The following is a 19,528-nucleotide window of genomic DNA, read 5'->3' on the forward strand; positions in this document are numbered from 1 at the left end:
AAGCACCCTCCCCCCACCATCCCCCACATCCACCTGTCCATTCTCTGTCCTTCACTAACTGACTGACTTGAGTTACTGAGCATAAATAATGTCCTATAGTGAGAATTTGGGGGTTCAACTTGACTACGAAAAACAAAGAGTGTGTGTTCTGAGTGTTCTGTACAAAAAGTGATCAGAGTCGGTCCTCAATGTAACTACCAAATTTTGGAATCATGCATTTAGAAGCCAGCTCCTGAGAATTAACTGCAGTTTGTGAACGATTTCAGTTGTTTTTCTGTTTGAATTAGCACCATTCACAGTGCCCATTTCAAGTTGGTCCAAAGTGCCCTCTAAAGAGTGATACTTGATTGTCCATGTCAGTGTCAGTGTTTTAGTCTTTTCATTGTCAGTGTCATGTTCATTTTATAACCACTGCCATTGTCATTGTCGTTACCACTGCCAGTGTCACCAGCATTGACATTGTCATTGCTTGTATCTGCAATTGTCAAAATGTCATTTCCATTATTGTCACTGCCATTGTCAATAATTACCACTGCCAGTGTCACCAGCATTGTCATTGACATTGTCATTGCTTGTATCTGCAATTGTCACTGTCATTCCCATTATTGTCACTGCCATTGTCAATCTTTTTCACTGTCATCACTTTCATTGTCACTGCCTTTGTCACTTCGACACTCACTGTCATTGTCGCTTGAGGACTCACTGCCATTTGTCAATGTCACTCTGGTTCTTATTGATAATTACAGAGCAAGTCGGCCTCGGCCAGCATTACCAAGGATTGGACGGACCAGGAAACGCTGCTCCTCCTAGAAGCCCTGGAGATGTACCGCGACGACTGGAACAAAGTCTCCGAGCACGTAGGCTCTCGCACCCAAGATGAATGCATCCTGCACTTCCTCAGATTACCCATCGAAGATACCTATCTGGAGGATGGACCCAATGCACTAGGTAAAGCAAGACGCCACACCAGAGACAAAGATTTTGATCGTTTCTTTCAGCTTCCTACCCATTTTAAAACGTTTTCTCATAATATTGATAGGATTAACCCTAACTCCCTGGGCCTTTTTGCTAGGATGTAGCCTCAATCCTGCAAAATCCTCCAACTGCCTCCATGTAAAAATAGCATGCGGCCTCAATCCTGCAAAATCCTCCGTTATTTCTTTAATGTGGTCCTTGGAGGGGTGGCCACTGCCCTCAATCCTGCAAAATCCTCTGCTATTTCTTGAATGTGGTCCTTGGAGGGTGATCACTGCCTCAATCCTGCAAAATCCTCCAGCAATCACTGTCAATATGTTGAGGCAGAGCCAGTAACATCCTGGAGCAGTGCGGAGGATTTCAGGTATAATATAGGCCTAAATTGATGTACGGCTGAGCATAAACAACACAAGGTCTGGCCCAAGACCTTGACACAGTGCATCCTCCAAAATCAGCCACACATATAGCATCAATCCTGCAAAATCCTCCATTTTGCAAAGAGGATTTTGGAGGATTTGGGAAGGTTAGGGTCAAAGAAGTTCTAGAGTGACCTCTGACATTCAAGTTTGGGACTTTCCCTAAATCCAGTGAAAAATCAAATCTAATAACGTATTTCCACCTGTATTTCTTTTGTTTGTTTTCCAGGACCACTTAGTTATCAGCCCATTCCTTTCAGTCAGTCCGGCAATCCCCTCATGAGCACTGTAGCCTTCCTGGCGTCGGCCGTGGATCCAAGGGTGGCTAGCGCTGCCGCCAAGGCTGCTATCGGTAAGATCTAAATGATGGAAGATTGGAAAAGAAGATTCAAATACAGAGGGAGGCTGAAAATAAGGCCATATCCAAATTACGTGGTTATGGCTATGGTTATGACGACTGGAAATGGCTTTAGCTACTTGAACAGGGCATGTAAGCTTTAGCCAAGTATTTTTGGCGCGGCCTAAGTTATTTAGTCAGAATCATTTGGGCTATTTTTGTTTAAAGGTAGGGTAGATCATTTGTCATTTGTGCATTTGTTTCCTTTGAAGCAACAAAAGTGCTCAAAATCTAAAGACGGGTGCTTAACAATGAACCTGATGAAGTTTAAGCTCAGTGAATTCTGTATATTCCGAGAAAAACAACATTCTACGATCTCGATTTCAAGTCTAAAGGTGCCGAGTCATGTATTGAATTGCGCCCAAAATCAGCATCCAGGGACATGTTCTCATCCAGCCTGTATTTGGTCTGAAACATCCAGAAAACACATTTTTGAAAGGGGGTAAGGGTAGTTTCAGGTTTTTTAGTAGTGTTTCAGGCTTTTTATTGACATATTGGTGGCATGTCTGGGCTGAGGCATAAAGAATTTTTTGGAAACGATCAGAAACTGAAGTATGGAAGTAAATGCAAACAGTACACCCCTTTTTTTAGTGTATGCCGATGCATTCCATCATTGATATGCATTTACCACTTGCAAACGTCTGTGACTTTTGAGCATGCCTGTTGTCAAAACCAACATTTTTGTACTATTTCTTGATTTCTGGAATTTGTTCTGATTTTCAGCGGAGTTCAGCAAGATGAAAGAGGAGGTGCCCACCGCCTTGGTCCACACTCACGTCAAACGCATCGAGGACTCGGCCCGGGTCGGCATGAGCACCGACAACCACCTCCTGGATGCCAGCGGCATCGCCGGAACCATTGCGGAGCCCGAGAAGATGGAGGAAGGGGGCGAAGGAGGCAAGACGGACCCGGGAGCGGAGGCGGGCAGTGGCGAGGGGGCTGCAGGGGCGAGCAAGGAGACCACTGATAAGGTATGGTGCAGTGTCTTCTTCTGAAAGGCTTACAGGGTGAGGGGGAAAAAAAACCCAAAATGTTGGGACCATTGTTTTAGTGAAGTTCTGCATGTAGCACTTTCAAAATCTAGGATATAAAAGCCCAATTCGTAAGCTTTCTTTTAGTACAAAAATCATTCCAATCACTCATGTACTTTTCAAGTTACGGAATTTTAAACACAACTACCGTTTTGAAGTTCTGTCCACGGATCACAAAAGAGGTGTGCGTCCTTTTTGCAAAACGAAAACAATTCACACACATCCCTGTGTGGTTTTTTTTTACTTGCCCGGTATAGGATCATTTGCATTTCATGCATATTGTCTGTTTCCAATAATAATAACCACTCGAAATCCAAAGAGGAACGTTCAAAACCTAACCTGTTGAAGTTTCAGCTCAGTGGATATTTCACTTTTTGAGGAAATAGTGAAAAACCATGCACAGCCTTTTGATCGTGAAACACAATTTCGTCAAGAGCACTTGACGAAACCTCTGAAGCGCCGTAGTGGCCTACTTGATTACATTCGAGGTATACATACATGTAGTTAAGTTTTTAGTTTTCAACGACTGCCTTCTATTTATTATGTCAATCATTGTGGATTTACAATGTCAATCATACCGATCTGCAGACATAATGGGAACATGACAGCCTTTGTGAAATGGCTAAACGTTTAAACAGTTAAAGGGAATATACATCATTTGCTTATGCTGTAAGTTTCAGAAAAGGATGAATTTTGGGGGTGGTAATATATAACAAATATTGTTACACTGACTTTTTTTACATTTTGGGTTCGTAGATGCTTTGAAAACCAAGAAAAGCAATCATTTTCCTGTAGTCTGGTTCCCTGACTCCATTTCAGATGAAACGAAGCAATTTATAGACATTGGGGAATTGTCAGGTCAGGGAACCAGTCTAGCTGGCTTGTACCCGTTCATAGGTGTGTAATCGATTGCAAACAAAACCGGACTAACTAAATATGGTCACCTGGGGCCAGTATTTGGGGGGGAAAAAAGCCAGTTTTTTCCAACGCTGGTCGGCCGACCAGCATTGGAAATTGACACGACAATACCACTTTTCTTGAAAACGACAGTATACCAGGTGCCATGATTTTACAGGATGCTTTAGACTGTCATTCACTAACAGTCCAGCAAGGTATTTCAAAATAATTTGGTAGTTTTATTTTTTGATGTTTGCAAATGTTGTATTTTCCCTTTAAACAGTTCTGAAAAAATGTGCTTAACGTTTTACAAAATAAAACGCAAAGTTGCATCCTTAATCTAGGCACATTTACTGCTTAAAGGGAATTCTGTGCCATATCCACATTTGTTGGAAGTAACAAAGAGATGGTTTTAAAAAGGCACCGTTCTGCTGAAATGGCCAAGTGTTGAAAATGCCCCAGGTTTCCTGCAAATACACCCTGCTGTGAAAAATCCTGAGTTTCTTGGTGAAAAAAACACGGAAAGGTGTGGTGAGAAACAGTTGTTTCATTGCACTGGTGAAGACAGGCATGCACTGTCACCGCTGGACCCTAGTGTTAGTCTTCCCCTGGTCCCCTGGTGTGTGCCCCAACTCATTGTGTTGTTAGACCGGAGGGGACCGGCTTAATGGCGTCGTAAGAAAAGTATCGTTAGCGGTTGACTGGACCGGCGCGGAAATATTTACATCGACAAGACAAACCTCAGGATTGTTACATTTCGGCAGACGCTGTGGGGTTCGCCCCTGGGTTTTGTTTGCCCACAGATGTAAATTTGTGGGCAGGCTTTCGGGAAAAGAAATTCTTCTGTGGTTAGGTTTATAACTGGGGAGGTGGTGGGGGGGGGGGCATTCAACCGCGGACTGGAAAGCTAAAAGCAGACGCTGAATGAAAAGTGGTAAGGGAGTATCAATTAGGAGTATTTCACTTACTGGCTGGTCTTTTCAGCTCTAGGGAAGACTAGGGTTCATTAACTTTTGTGGGAGGCATCGTATAACCGTCGGCCGAAAGCCACCCAAATTGCAACTGTGTTTCTGCTTCCTTAGCCCGAAGGGTCGGGCATTGTTTTAAAGAAATTCTGCTTGAAAGATCTGTTTGAAGGGAATTTTGCATGTACGTCAGAGGTGACTTGTCAGGATTTTTTTCCTGATTTCTGGATTAAAAAAAAATTCTTTGAAATCTGGAATATGTGAAATTTTACTACAAAGGTTTCAGTACCTATTTAGGTTCAAGTAGACACAAGAAATGGGTATTTTATGGGTTTCTTTAGGCAAATTCAAGTATATACCATAGACCCTACGTTGCTCTTGGAACTTGGCAACCCACAAATCCTCTGCCAATTATTTCGTGGATTTCACATTTTGCCCCTAATCTAACCACTGTTACATGTAGCTAAAAGAAGGGGCACACTTTCCCAAAACAAAATCTATCGGACTATAAAATGTACTTTGCCTTTTGTTGCGCAAAAAAGTTAGATTATCATTATTTCTTGCTCTTAATATTTGTACCAGTTTCACACTTTGCTGAAATTGTCTCACCAAAAAAAGGGTTGGTTATTGTAATTTTGATAGTCAGACTTTAGCTAATGGAATTTTTAAGAATTTCATTTTTGTGTTTTCCTTCTCTAAAAATGTCCCTTGCAGCTGCGTGTAACATGATCACCTTGAAAAACATTTGTAATGTGAAGCAATGTTTTGAGGGGCAAAAGAGAGTGAAAAGAAATCACCCACACGTTTGAAAAGCTTCACAGGAAAATCCCAAGAAAGACACGTAGCAATAGGCACTCCCTTTCCAAAAAAAGTACAGTTGCACAAAATAAAAGAAATGATTGATGTCCAGGATTTTTTGGTGTTAAAGCGAACCCATAATAATGTTGAGTAGGTTGCAAACAGTGGACCAAAACTGCCACCACCATTTCCCCACCCAAAACAAATAGTTTAACACTTGCAGCCAAGGGTGATTGATGATAGCCTGCCGAAGCGTTCTGCCAATCTTCCCACAAATTGACTCCCCTAAATGGACCCATTATTACACCTGTCACCGCACCCTGGGGTACAAGACAAGGTGTCTGATAGAGACCTTGTCACCCCCACCACCACCCCCCCCCCCTCTCCAACATCTCAAAATCCAACTGCTCCCAACTTCCAAAACTTTGTTTTCCAAATTAGTAGGAATAAATTCCCCATTTTGGCCTACTGGTGCTGATGGAAATTCCATCAATGCACAAACCCTTGCCTAAAAATAAAAGTCTGTTGATGCCATTAGCCTTTCTGAGAGGTGGACTCAAAATGCTGGACATAAAATGCTGGACATAATGTTAAAGCACTCTAGGGTGCAGCGCACTAATTCAAGTGAGAATTTCTAAGCGAACTCATAAGCATGAAAAGTGCCCGAAAACTTCTTTTGAAAAAGGAGACCGTTTGGCTTTAAAAAGGGTGGAATTGTGTAAATATAGCCAAAGATCAACTCCCTGGTTTTTGGGCTTCTATCTGAGGGCAGGTTTGATAAAATTACGGTTGAAAAATGGGTCCTATTTGCCTGAGAAAGTGGAAGGATGCCACTTGTAAGATGGCTACATGCAGGCTTGGGAACTATCACTTTTCGGGAGGTGATTTTGTTTTGGTGTGAATATTTAAAAATGTAATTGGCTAATCTACCCAAAATTGAAAAGAAATGAAAAGATGAAGGACAAGACAATAATTTAAGTTTTGTTTGAGAAACGCCAGTGATGTCGACTTGCATGTTATTTGGCCCTTAACTTTGTTGATTTTGCACGGTTTTCAATGGGGCTTAAATGGGTGCACTGCACCCTAAATGGTTTAGTTAAACTCTCCTGTCATTACCAAATTTAAATACCCAAATCAAAAAAGTGCCCTCTATGTGCACGCCATATCTCATTAAGACTTATAAATAGCCAAATGGGTAAAAAGACATTGAAAAGTAAAATGTCTTTCCATGGTTTTACTTGGTCATAACAAGAGCAACACAACTCTCTTTTTTTTTTGAAATTGCATACCTTGACATGGTTACAAAAGACAAGTATAATTTTATATTTCCCAATAAATAGGTTTTGATATTTACAAGGTAAAAGGTAAATGAAACATTAAATTGAAATTGCTTTATTAATTTCTGACCATGACCGAACGTGCAAAGAAGTGCGGTTTTTTTTCACTAAATTGAAATTTAATGGTGGTTTTATGACCAGAACAATCCATGTCATGTGGGAAAGTGATCATTATCAAAAACACATTAAAATTGTTCTGACCTCAAAATAAGGAAATTTAACTGTCAAAAAGGATTTGTGACTGCACTGTTGTGCATGTTCATAGGCCTACCTGTACAGACTGCATAAATTGTAATTCAGTATTAAACATGCACAAGAGGCCTAGTCATACGTATCCCTGCGCAAACAAACAACACACACACCACATAGATAGCTTCAATGCAAAGACATTTTTCAGTCATGATTCAGAAAATGTTTTGGTTCTTGTGTCCTTTTTGGGGGAGAGTTAAGTGATCTTGTTTCAACAAAGCACATGTTAAAGGAAAAAAGTGAGGTCATTGATATAGTCAGAACCTGAACTTGTGTGTCTGTGGAGTGATGTATAAACCATTGGGTAGATTAGGAGTCCAGACTTCAGTGACAATCTCCCATTGCTAGATAGTATCTGACCACAGACGCCAAGCGACACATGACTTTTAACCCTCCTGCTATTTAAACAGTCACAGACAGTTAAAATTCACTTCCACTTCCCCTGCTATACTTTTAACAAAGGCTAGACACCAGCAGTCAGATCATATGCCAAGCAAGCACTTTGTCTAGTCAAACTGGGTCAACAGACAAAGCAGGCAAGTTGTGGTCACAGCTGTTTTTTTCACTCACCTGGAGTCAAAACATCGAGCTGTATCAAGTTATCAGTCCAAGGCAGTCAATCCTGCTTTATGTGGGCTGGGAATGACAACAGATTGATTTTGACAGACTGCAAGGAAAACTTGGCCCAGAATGTATGTTTGCATAGGAGGGTGAATGTGTGGATTAATTTTCACAATTACATGTACACACACAAAAATCTAGAAATCAATTGTTCATTTTATTTGTATGCACAGCACACTAGTTTCTGGGTGCCCTGTTTTATCGACAAAGTAGGTGCTTACTGAACACTTACTCCTTGGCATATTTTGTAAGGAGCCTTCATGAGTCCTGCAAAAGTTGATACTCTGGACTTTCCTAAATTACACACAATCTTCTAGACCTTCTTGCTTGATTTTGAAGGAATGGGGGATTTTGAAGAATATTCCAAAACATGCCTCAGCCTCTTCAAGACTTCCAAAATGTTGGGGAAAATGTCAAGGTCTTTGTCAAATCCTCTCATTTATCCTGATTTATAGGAGATCAGGGTGAAATTTCACTTCTCCTCTCCAACAAGACTACCACAGAGCAGTGATGAGTGATATACTAGTCCAACTGTGATAATAGAGTCTGTGTGTTATAGATTTGCAGCCCAGGGACAAGGCCCCCAGAGCCTAAGGGGGTAGTTGTCAAGGAATGGATGGCTCCAGTGATGATATGCTCAAACCTCAACTGCTCCGGGGTAACTTGTGATGAGATTAGTGACGCTGAGAAAAGAGACTGTTGTATTCTGTCTGTGTACTGATTTTAAGGGCTTTATAATTAATTGACTATAACCCGTTCATATCTAGGCTAAGGGAATTTCAGGTCAATATGGAACAGAATCAATTCCTTGTAACTGATATCGGGATTCCACCTTTTTGAGGAGTCATTTCCCGGTAATAATTCAGTTCTCCAAAGGAAACTTCACAACAAAATTAATGTTGTTACATACTGGTGGCAAATGATCTTTCTCACAAGATATGTCGGCAAAGGGCAAAACCCAACATAAAGTTTACATCACCCCGACGCAAATACCATCTTTTTTCACTCAGATTTTTAGAATACTATGATCTGGTACGACTCTGAAACTCCAGTCTGAAATGGGATTTTTAAGAAATAGATTTTTAGGATTTTTAAGCAATGACCCTAACATCCCTTTCTCCCCCCCCCCCCACCCACCCACAGGAAATTAAGGTGAAAGAGGAGTCACCAGCTGCCGAGGAGAAGGACAAAGATGGCAGTGAAGCCATGGAAACGGAGGCCACGGCTCCCCAGAAGACCCCTGAGGGGGAGGAGTCGGAGAAGCAAGGGGAGGAGGAAGCGGAGAAGATGGAGACGGGAGAAGTGAAAGCAGACAGCATTAAACAGGAACCAAAGGTACAAATGAGAGATGGGGACCAGTCGGGGGTGATATACTTTTCATGGAAGCTTGGTTGGTAACCTTGTCTTAATCTCTGCACGATCACGCAGGAGGCAAAGGTAAAAACGAGAGATGGGGACCAGTCGGGGGTATTATACTTTTCATGGAAGTTTGGTTGGTAACCTTGTCTTAATCTCTGCACGGTCACGCAGGAGGCAAAGGTAAAAAGGAGAGATGGGGACCAGTCGGGGTTATTATACTCTTCAGGGAAGTTTGGTTGGTAACCTTGTTTTAATCTCTGATGGGTCACGCAGGAGGCAAATGTAAAAAACGAGAGATGGGGACCAGTCAGGAGTGATATTCACATGGCACTTTGGCCGGTAAACAACCCCAAGATACAGTTAATAGAACTTAGATGTATACTTTTAGGAGGTCAGTGTATTTTCTATTTGATATGAGACTCATTTTTGTGACTTATTCTTTCAATCAAAACAGGAACCAAGCAAAGAGGATTCCCCGGAGACGGGCGAACAAAAAGGGGAGGATGACTCTGCCCCCAAAGAGGACACTCAGGATGTTGAGACGGTAGAGAAGACGGAAGGAGAGGAAGGAGACAAGGAGGAAGACAAGACACCCAAGGAGAAACCGGAGGCCGTCAAGAAACACGAGGAGGAGCTGTCTGAGGGGAACATAGCGTCAGCTGCTGCAGCAGCACTAGCGGCCGCTGCAGTCAAAGCTAAGGTCAGTGGAGTTGGTTATCGACTGCAGTCATAGGTTTTATGGACACCATTTGCAAAAAATCGTACTTTTGCAGATGCAAGGAACACAACTTTTAAATCTGATGCAGGTAATTAAAAAATAATTACCTGTTGACATTTCAGCTCGGTAGATATACTTTTTGAGAAAAACTATGAAAATGCATCTTAATTTTTCTGCAGGCAAAGCAAGGTTTCTGTTCGGTGTCTAGGAGCTAATGTAGGCTTACTATATCCTGGTGCTACAGACCAGTTGGGCAATTAACATATTGCGGTAGAATCACGTCAACGCAGCTTGTGAAATATTGTGCAATTACATGATGTACAAAGGGATGCGGAACCCACAAAATCAGAGACCAACAACGTACAAAACTCCATAGGGTTGTCTAAGGGGGGTTGCTAACTCGCAAACGACGATAGGTCAATAGTACATGCTTCCTTTAGCTTCCCTGACATGTCGGATCATCGACCAATGAAAGAAGTGCATTGGGTTATGAATATGTATGAGGTATAATAACAGTTGTTCTGTCGTCTTTGTTTTTCTTTCTGACAGCACCTGGCAGCCGTTGAGGAGCGTAAGATCAAGAGCCTGGTGGCCCTGCTGGTGGAGACGCAGATGAAGAAACTGGAGATCAAGCTGCGACACTTCGAAGAGCTGGAGACGATCATGGACAGGGAGAGAGAAGCGGTAAGGAGATACCTCATTAAATATCGGGAATAAGTTACAGACAGGTGTATCCGCAATAGGCCCATTGTATTGCTTATTACTTGAACATATTCGGAATGTTTGGCAGTAAAGTGATCAGTTTGTCAATAAACAATGCTGATCACTTCATTGCGGTAGATTCAAGATATTTTGGTTTGTGAATATGTTTTAAATTTGAGGAAAGTACAAATCCAGTCACTGTGTCAGTTGAAATTTAGTGTGCACAGAGGATGTCGTTAGTTTCCTTGGCGATTAAGCAAGATTCAAGAAAGTTCCACCCACTTAACAATGGGAAGTCAATATTCAGAGCAGTATGTAAAACCCTTTAAACCCACAGGTCAGTTTCAGGTGAAGGGATATGAAGTGTTGAAGTAACTGTGTCACACAGAGAGTCACTGCACACACACAAAAATAACAAATTCTGGAGAACAGTGAAACATGACCGAATCTGCCTGCTTGCCCTGACCTTAACCATACAAAAACATTGTGCTGGGGATTTGAAGTGTTATCCATATGCCACAGAAGATTATCTGAAAGGAAAGATAGATTTGAGGCTTTCATGGTGGAGATACTAATGAGTGAAAGGTTTGCGGAAACACCATGTAGGAATAATCTCTCAAACTAAGAGAATGGTTCTGAAAAGAACCAGAGGTATAAACTCAACGTTCCGGTCAGTATGCTCTGATCCTCTTCAGGAGACTGTCTGACCGTCTATCTGAAAGGAATTTGAAGCGTGTGTTCTAACTTGCCTGGCAAAACTTGAAGGGTTGTGAAGTGCGGAAGACTAGGAGTGTAAAACTTAAAGGGATACTGTCAACAGAAGGCTGTAAACTATCTGACTTCTTATCCATGATTTTTTAAAAATTTACTTTTTAGCTGGAGTACCAGCGGCAGCAGCTCTTGGCAGACAGGCAGCAGTTCCATCAGGAGCAGCTCCGCGCCGCTGAGATGAGAGCACGACAACACGCCCAGGCCATGGCAGCCATGCAGCAAGCAGCCACGGGGGGCCCAGGACCGACAAACGCAACGCCAAGTATACCGCAACTCACTGGTGAGACGATCGGCTTGTGATCCTGAGATAATAATAATGAGTATTTAGAAAAAGCCAACGTGTCCACCAATATTGTTGCTCAAGGCCCTACACCATTATTACCCTCCTCATTGGGCTAATGAAAACATTCCGAAGAACAACCCATGTACCGTGGTACATGGGTTCGAATCCTGACCGTAGGAGCATGGTGCTTGTGCTCCTGAGCAAGGCACTTTACCATTATTGCTTCGTCTTTCGGATGGGACGTAAAGCCGTAGGTCCCGTGTGTTGTGTCATGCACGTTAAAGAACCCAGTAACACTTATCGCTAAGAGAAGGGGTTTGCCCCGGTGTTTCTGGCATTGGCTGCTTAGTGCACCGCAGCACCTTGTAAACCATTATTAAGGTGCTACATAATGGTTCTCATATTTCTCATGTACTTCATTTACCTGTCTCTAATAATAGACATAATTTCCAGCGCCTTGTGTACCTAATTGTTGGTAGATACGTGCGCTATATAAGACTCCGGTATTATTAACTCAGCTCCCTGGGGAGTATACAGCTCGATGCTGCCATTTTGGTACTTCGCGGCAAAGAAAACAATCACGGTAACAAATTTCTGCCCGCATACGTATCCATTCACTCCTGACAAAGTGTCTTGCCCAAGGACACGCACACCGCAACCCCTAAGGATGGACTCAAAGTCTCAAACCCACAACCCTGCTGAACTACCCGCAGATCTTGTGTTCGATGCTCCAGACAATGAAGCCACATGTGGCACTCTATCAGATAAATCAAAGTCGAACACAAAAAACTGCTTGGACCAAAAAAAACCACCTCAACAATCAATCACTGATCTGTCACATGCGTGTACAATGCACTTACTTACATGTACAGTACAAAATTTGTTCAGATAAATATGGTCATAGTTGGTATATATGTCAAACGTCCGGCCATAATTTCATACTTTGCCAATCCATCCATTGTGGTTTAATGTCCCAAGCTGTTATTTCCTTTGACGTTCTTTTTGTTTCAACCAATCCATCTTATAAGGGTTCCCGCGGTCTGAAAAAAAAAAAGTAGAAAAGTCATTGAATTATATTTTTCATTTTTCAGACTTGGAAATTGTGAAAATAACAAAAAAAATCATGGAAAACTTATGGAATTGTGCGAGGATCAATATTTAGTTTAAATTTTAAACTTTGTATGTTCATAATTAAGCAACGGAAATCTGATTTATATACCCGACAAAATGCGAAAAATGTCGCTGATACAAACATTTTGATTTCAATTTTTTGCCTGTGATATCCCCATTAAGAATGTGATAAAGAACTAAACAAGTTTTACAGTTTTGGATCTGCATTTTTATGAAATAGGTCATGGATTTTCATTATTTGGTCGTGGAAAAGTCTTGGATGTTATTCAAACTATCTACCGTCGAACCCTGATAAGAAGAGCAGTGTTAATATACCATCCTGCTTATAACAAGCAAAATTTTAGGTGTTTTCCTTTGTTTTCCGTTACTGTTATAACAAGGTAATTTGTGAAGTACCAAGGACCTTGTTATAAAGGTGTTTGACTGTATTTCATTATCTCCATAGTGCAAAGCTCCAAGTCTCATTGATGTTATCTTCATCCTGACCCTTCATCTCGACCCTTCATTTCGCTCTCCCTTTCATGACCAGGTTCCCCACAGCTTCCCTCAGGCACCCCTCCCCCACCCGTCTCCACAACTCCACCCGCCGTGCCCCTCCCCGAGCAGGCGGCAGTGCCAGACCCCACGGCGGACCCTGTAGAGGAGCCGGCCCCTGGGGGTGAGGCAGCAAGCACCCAGGAGGAGCAAGCGAGAGTCGGCGAGGATCCAGAACCAGCCAAAGAGGGAGAGCAACCGCAGACGGACGAGGCACCGGCCGAAGAAAGCATGGACACCAGTGAGAACAGATTTCATTTGGGTTTCAAACAAAAAATCGGGGAAATAATATCAGGAGTGGATTTCAGTCTGAGAATAATGTGAAATCTGTATAGTAATATACTGAGTGCATCTTAGAAATGCTCTTGGTCTGGTGATTGGGTAGTCTGAGTATCACTGGTTGTCCACGGAGCCCAGTCGCCGGTCTATCGTCCGATATATCTAAGCATGCAGATTTATGCGAGCCAACGCCTCACCCAATCGGAGTCGACTTTACTAAATCGTGACGGCATTTCATTCCCAAATCCGGACTAAATGTTTGATTGGTCAATGCGAATACAGTGTTTTGTCATACAACAAAGGCCGGGCATCTATAAAACCTAGACAAGCTTGGCGCATATCCCGTAACATAATACAGAGCGCGTGACCACAGCCCTTGTTTGCTGTGTCTAGGTTATTTTTTATCCATGTCTATGACGCGACAACGGGTGAATGACCGAAGACCCGATATAGAAAGCGCCCGCCGATTGGTCAAAATCTGGAGGTCAAGAGGGGGTTGTCTTGCATAATTAATCAGCAAATCTGCTCACATATTCTATTACAGCGACTAGTGATTGGGCGGTACCTGTCAAAAAAAAAACAACGTATTAACCCCGGACCTGTTGGTTATTTTCAGGTGAAGCGCCCAGCCAACCAGTCCCGCCTGTCCCCACCCAGTCAGCGGCTGCTCAGAACCCAGCTATCGTAGCCGCTGTGACCGGCACCTTGCCGCCCACGTCTGTCGGCAGTGATAGCACCCTCACCCAGAGCCCACTGCAAGATTCCAACAGTCAAGGTCAGACGTCTGCGTCATCTATCCCTATTCATACTGATCCTTATGGCCAAGGCCCAATGTCATGTAGCTACTGAGGGGAGGGGGGGGGGGGGGACGCACTGGGGTGGGGGAGGGGTGGGGGAGGGGGGTTGTCTTGACCCTGGATCACGATACCTTGAACTTAACATTTTCCTCCTCTTTTATTCCCAGTACCTGCTTACATGCCTGATTAACCCTCCTATGCAAACTTATATTCTGTGCAAAATCGTCCTTTCAGTCAAAATCAATCAAGTGACTATTTTCAACAGTTTAGAGCTCCCTGCCTACACAAAGCGCGGGTAATTCAATTCAAATGCTCCATGCATGCAAGCACTGTGCGATCGGTATTCCCTGCCGTTCGTTTGGCGCAGTGTGACATTGTCTCACAGCAATTTCCACTTGCATATTCTTTAAATTTGCAACTTTTCAAACTGCATCATTTTTCATAAACCGTTGTTAATGTTGGATGATTTACAGTCTTTTGTAGCAAACAGGGTATCAAAATGTAGCTAACAACATTCCCCTAAGGTCTATATAAATCACGTTAGCATAAGACGATCAGACTTAAAATTATGACCCCTCTAATGAGTGTGGACTTTCATTTTGCGATGTTTAGAAGCGTCTACCATGAAAATTACCAAATAGCTTCAGATGGTATCCAGCAAATGGTAAAAATAAAAAATAAAAACTCATCAGCATGTTCCTCACAGAGTACATTATTCACATTTATTCAAAATGTTAGTTAAACCTTCTACCATTAATAGTATTCCGTGAAATTTAGTCATACTTCAAACATTTACCGATGTAAATAAAAAAATTAAAATGGGAACAGGAAATTGCTTTGTGCCCAGAGGGAACCAAAGTAATAACTTTTTGCAAAAAAAAAAAAGTTACTTTCCGTGGTCATATCTTAGTGTACCGCAGACAGTTTATTGTCATTTGTTGACGTCTCGGTTGCGGTTGTATGGATACATTTAGGCAATAGACGCAAAATATAATACAAGCGGTGTAGTAAAACCGGTGACTACAGATGCACACAAAGAAATTAAACCAACAAAAGAGGGTAATTTGCAAACATACCTGCCAAACTTTTTGAAGAAAAAAAAGTACACCCAGCAGCTGAAAAAAAAAGGCATTGACAGTCTCTGACGTTTCTGCCTCGGGCGAAACAATCATTCTTAGCTTGACATTTTTCCTTTTGAATAAGTCACATGTACTTCTTTTTTTTTTTTAACCCTGTCTGTATTTTTCGGGAGGCAGTCAAAGTGTCGGGGATGAATAATTGGGTTTTGAGAATTCTGTGCATTCCTGGGTTCGATCCCTGGCGGGATTTCCCTCTCGCAGGTGTCGCTACAAATGTGTCAATTTTTGAGCCCAGGATTAGCGACTTCTCTGGTTTCCTCTGTGGGAATACTTCAACCCACTTTGGTACATCAAGAAAGAGATTTCTTTCTTTTTTTAACAGAAAATTTGTAGTTTGGGGCCCAAGGTGTTGTGTACTTTTTGGGGGAAAACATGTGTTGGCTTTTGTCACGGTTTGACAGAGTAATCTGAGATAAGATGAATGGTTGTGCTACGTGAGTAAAATTGTCAATGGAAGGCAAAAATCTGTTTGGTTCAACAATAACTTTAAGACTGTCTACGTGCCTGTTGGAAAAATTGAAGCCAAGTTCAAGGCACTTAAGTTCGGAATTGAACTTTGGAGTTTTTGTGTCAAAAGAAGCGGAAATATTTGTAGGCCTTTGCAGTAACGTTTTAAATCGAGGGTGGAGAGAATAATGTTACTGTCAGGCATTGTGAGATAAAAAAAATAATAAATTTGGCTTCGACCGATAACTCAGCCGATGGATCATCAAAGATTTGGGATATTTGCAGAACCACTGACTTCAATGTACTTCCAATAAAATGTGATGTTTGGCAGGTCGTTTGTAAGCACTGCCTTATTCAGGGGCTCTTATGACAAGCTTTTCGCTACATGTATCAGCATTGTGGGTTGCTTATCACCACAGTCCGTGCAAACTCTTTTCATTTTGCCCTGGTGTATGCTCAGAGGAGCGTTAAACCTGCGTTAACAATTAGTTCAGAGACTCTTCAATGGAGTACCGAAGTGAATACGTCACGCGCACAAAATGTGTGTGAAAGACATTAGCTCGTGATTCAGCCCGTGAACCAACACGCGCGCGTACTCCATTCGTTTGCGTTACACTTTCTGGTTCTAAATGACGTCACACTTCGGTACTCCATGGAGTTTAGCCATCAACAACATTGCTATGAGCAAGTCCGGTCACAAACTATAGTTAATCATAGTTTGACTAACTTCGCTCGAATGAAGGACGGTTGGACTACTCTAGTCAACTACCTGGATCCAGAGCTTGGGCAATGGTTACATTGCTGGTTACCCATAGCTGCGGGGTATTGTAAAGCACAACGGGGAACCAGGACTTTTGACCGTCGTTTTGACTAGAGGCGTTCGTGCATTGCTATTAGTGCGCAGGCGTAGGTCACGTCACAAATCAACCACTAGTCGACTAATGGTCCTCGTCCGAACGTGCTCCTAGGTTATAGCGTGGTGGTTACATACGGAGCGCCCTTGTGGAGGAACCAAGACTTGCACTCCGTGAGGGCGCTCTTTGCAAGGGGTCTGTTAATATTGTTCATTGCCACATTCAAACCTGGTTAAAAGTATTGAGCATCGTTATTCTGGTTCATCCACAGACGGTGCGGGCAGCCTTGCCGAGAGTCGGCCGGAGAGTATGGGCAGCGAAGGCCTGAGTAACCAGTCAGCGAGTAACCAGTCCCCTCCCAGTACGGCATCCCCCGCCTCCTAATGGAACGGGCCAACCTCATCAGTGATTAGCAGTGCTGTTATCGATGTGCTTGTAATGGAATCACAAGTCTGGTCGTAAAAAAAATTCACAAGTAATTCACAAGTCCAGTCACAAATACCAGGTGATGGACAAGAACAAAGCAATGCCTTCGTCACAGTTTAATGAATAGCTTGTGAGTTGACTTGGGCCTGAATGGTTTGTGGTATGCTTGCTAATCCCTGCTTTCAAACATTTGTGTTATCAAAGGCCAGAACCCTTGCGTCATATTTATATTGGAAGCAAGTTTGTTTTCCTTAAATGTTGTTTTGTTTCCTATGTTCTAGTTTTTTTTTGGGGGGGGGTAGTTATTTGATTTTTTCATGTAAATAAAGTCTATTGTGTCTTTATCTTTAAATAGATGTAAAAACCTCAATTTTTTGGTCCCTGCTCGGTTAAAATTAAGAAATGATCTTTAAAAATAAGAGGGTAAAACAACGCTAGTCGGTTACTTTTTTAGTATTTGTTCATGTTTGGTAAAATGTCCCACATTTTCTACTCAAGTCTCCAAGTCTTTTTCTACAATTTGGTTCAAGGCTAAACAATGTATTTGTGTAAATAGTATCCCATAGTATTACTCCGTATTATTTAAATAAATCCTGCTGTCAGAATAAAATAAGTGTCTTTGAATTGAGAACTAAATTGGCATTAACTGGCATTGCAATTCTCTGAAATGTTTAGGTTTAGGGGGTATCTTTTTTTTGGGGGGGGGGGTTCTATATCCCAAGGCCAAATTTACCCATTGGCTTTTACATGGAATATTGTTAGGAAGCCTTTTACTGTGCAGTCATTGGCTGGCTTCTGCGAACCGTGATGTCATCAAAGTTCATTCAAGTTCATACACACATTGTGACCAACCATTGACGCGTGAAGCATACGTTCATTAAACGACGCCTACGGTCTTCGCGACAATGTACTTTTGGAATGCTCTGAAAATGTCAGTGATACACAACTCCCGCTTTTCAAATATGTGCACGTTTGTAACAAATTCGCAACCCCAATGTCGTCAACTTTTTATTTTTTTTCAAGACCACCCGGTTCAAGTGACGTATTTTGTGTCTGGGTCGTACTGCATCAACACATAACGTCTGTGCCGTGATAAGTGGCCACATGGGAGTATTTTGACGAAAACGTGGGCCGAATAATGAAGAAAAGAAAAGAAAGCTGTCCAAGCAAAAAAAAATTGGACAGTTTGCAAGTGTCTCACCCTGAACAGGTGCGGATTTTGTGCGTAGGCGCGAGCCAGAAGTGCAGCTGGCCTGGTGACTGGCTCCAATTTTGCTGTTAGCAACATGGCTAAACATACCAGGCGGACACCTGTGAAGTGTTGGCGACTGGCATAGGCTCAGTGTCATAGACACTTTTACTGATAGCTGCCAGAACAGAATATGAACTTGTGAAGGTTGATGTGTCGCTGCATTGTGAGACTGTTGGCGCTGCTCGAAAAATACCCGTTCGTTGCACAAACTGTCCAAGGATGCAACGTGCAGCATACCTTCACTGCACACTTCCGAATCGGCTACCTGGACAAGCCCTTGAAAAAGAAGCCCAAGTCAATGTTTCACAGTTGTGGTATATCGTAGCAATGGACGCATACGTGCATTTATTACATGTACACAATAACTTCCAAGTGAATAAAGCCCATTTTGTGATAGAAAAGGAAACTGGATTTGTGTGTGGCTTTAATATCCGTAACTGAAAGTGTGAAAACTGAAGTTGGGAGGGGTAAGATTAGAAATAGAAGTTGTCGAAATTATTGTATTCCAAGATTTCATTAGAAACTTAACTTTTATGTACATGTGGAAAATTGTGATCATCCAGCAAACTATTTCCCACCCAGAAACAAATTGACCAAAATGCTTGTCTTGTTTATTTGTATCTCCCGTTTGTTGTCCAAACCAAATTATTTGGGTAAGGCCCTTAATTGACCAGTAGAAGGGGCTGTTAAAGGATACATTGGGGGGGGGAGTGTAAAAAGAAAAAGTGGGATTCACTTTGAAGTAAATTATATGTTCAGTAAACCTGCTTATAATCATGGTTACTCCCACTGAAGTCAACTTTATAATGGCTTCATTTTAAGTCTATTGAGCTCAGTTATTGGCCCTTTAAATAAACGTCCCTCCCCCCCCCCCCCCCCCCCCCACCTCCCTCAACAGAAACCCCTTTTGTTTAGCGCGATAAAATTCTCGGAAAACGCAGTCGGCTCCGCAAAATGTGGTTGTAGGCACCCTACCCACTATGAGTCAATTTATCAAGAAACGCTGGGTACTGCATTTGGACTGTTCTAACTCGTTCATGCGTACCCCGGATCCGCCACCACTCATCATGACGCAAATTTCCTCTTAAAACGGACAAAAAGTGAGAAATGTGTGATGACGGGGCGCCCGGGCCGGGGGAGCCATAGACAT

The 19,528-nt window shown here is 42.4% G+C and overlaps 1 protein-coding gene across 1 annotated transcript in view; it reads left to right on the plus strand.

Annotated features, from left to right (window-relative positions):
- The window catches only part of LOC119744754 (SWI/SNF complex subunit SMARCC2-like), a 31,799-nt gene extending 13,015 nt beyond the window's left edge, over positions 1-18,784 (plus strand). Inside the window, exons 16-25 of the mRNA XM_038220857.1 lie at positions 747-948; positions 1,621-1,743; positions 2,512-2,759; positions 8,830-9,021; positions 9,500-9,745; positions 10,313-10,447; positions 11,342-11,516; positions 13,180-13,425; positions 14,080-14,238; positions 16,972-18,784. Coding sequence (XP_038076785.1) covers positions 747-948; positions 1,621-1,743; positions 2,512-2,759; positions 8,830-9,021; positions 9,500-9,745; positions 10,313-10,447; positions 11,342-11,516; positions 13,180-13,425; positions 14,080-14,238; positions 16,972-17,084 — 1,839 coding nt within the window. The 3' untranslated portion in view covers positions 17,085-18,784. The remainder of the gene's footprint in view (positions 1-746; positions 949-1,620; positions 1,744-2,511; positions 2,760-8,829; positions 9,022-9,499; positions 9,746-10,312; positions 10,448-11,341; positions 11,517-13,179; positions 13,426-14,079; positions 14,239-16,971) is intronic.
- The last annotated feature ends 744 nt before the right edge of the window (positions 18,785-19,528 follow it).

This window comes from Patiria miniata, unplaced genomic scaffold (assembly GCF_015706575.1).
Source record: "Patiria miniata isolate m_02_andy unplaced genomic scaffold, ASM1570657v1 HiC_scaffold_7, whole genome shotgun sequence".
Lineage (NCBI taxonomy): Eukaryota > Metazoa > Echinodermata > Asteroidea > Valvatida > Asterinidae > Patiria > Patiria miniata.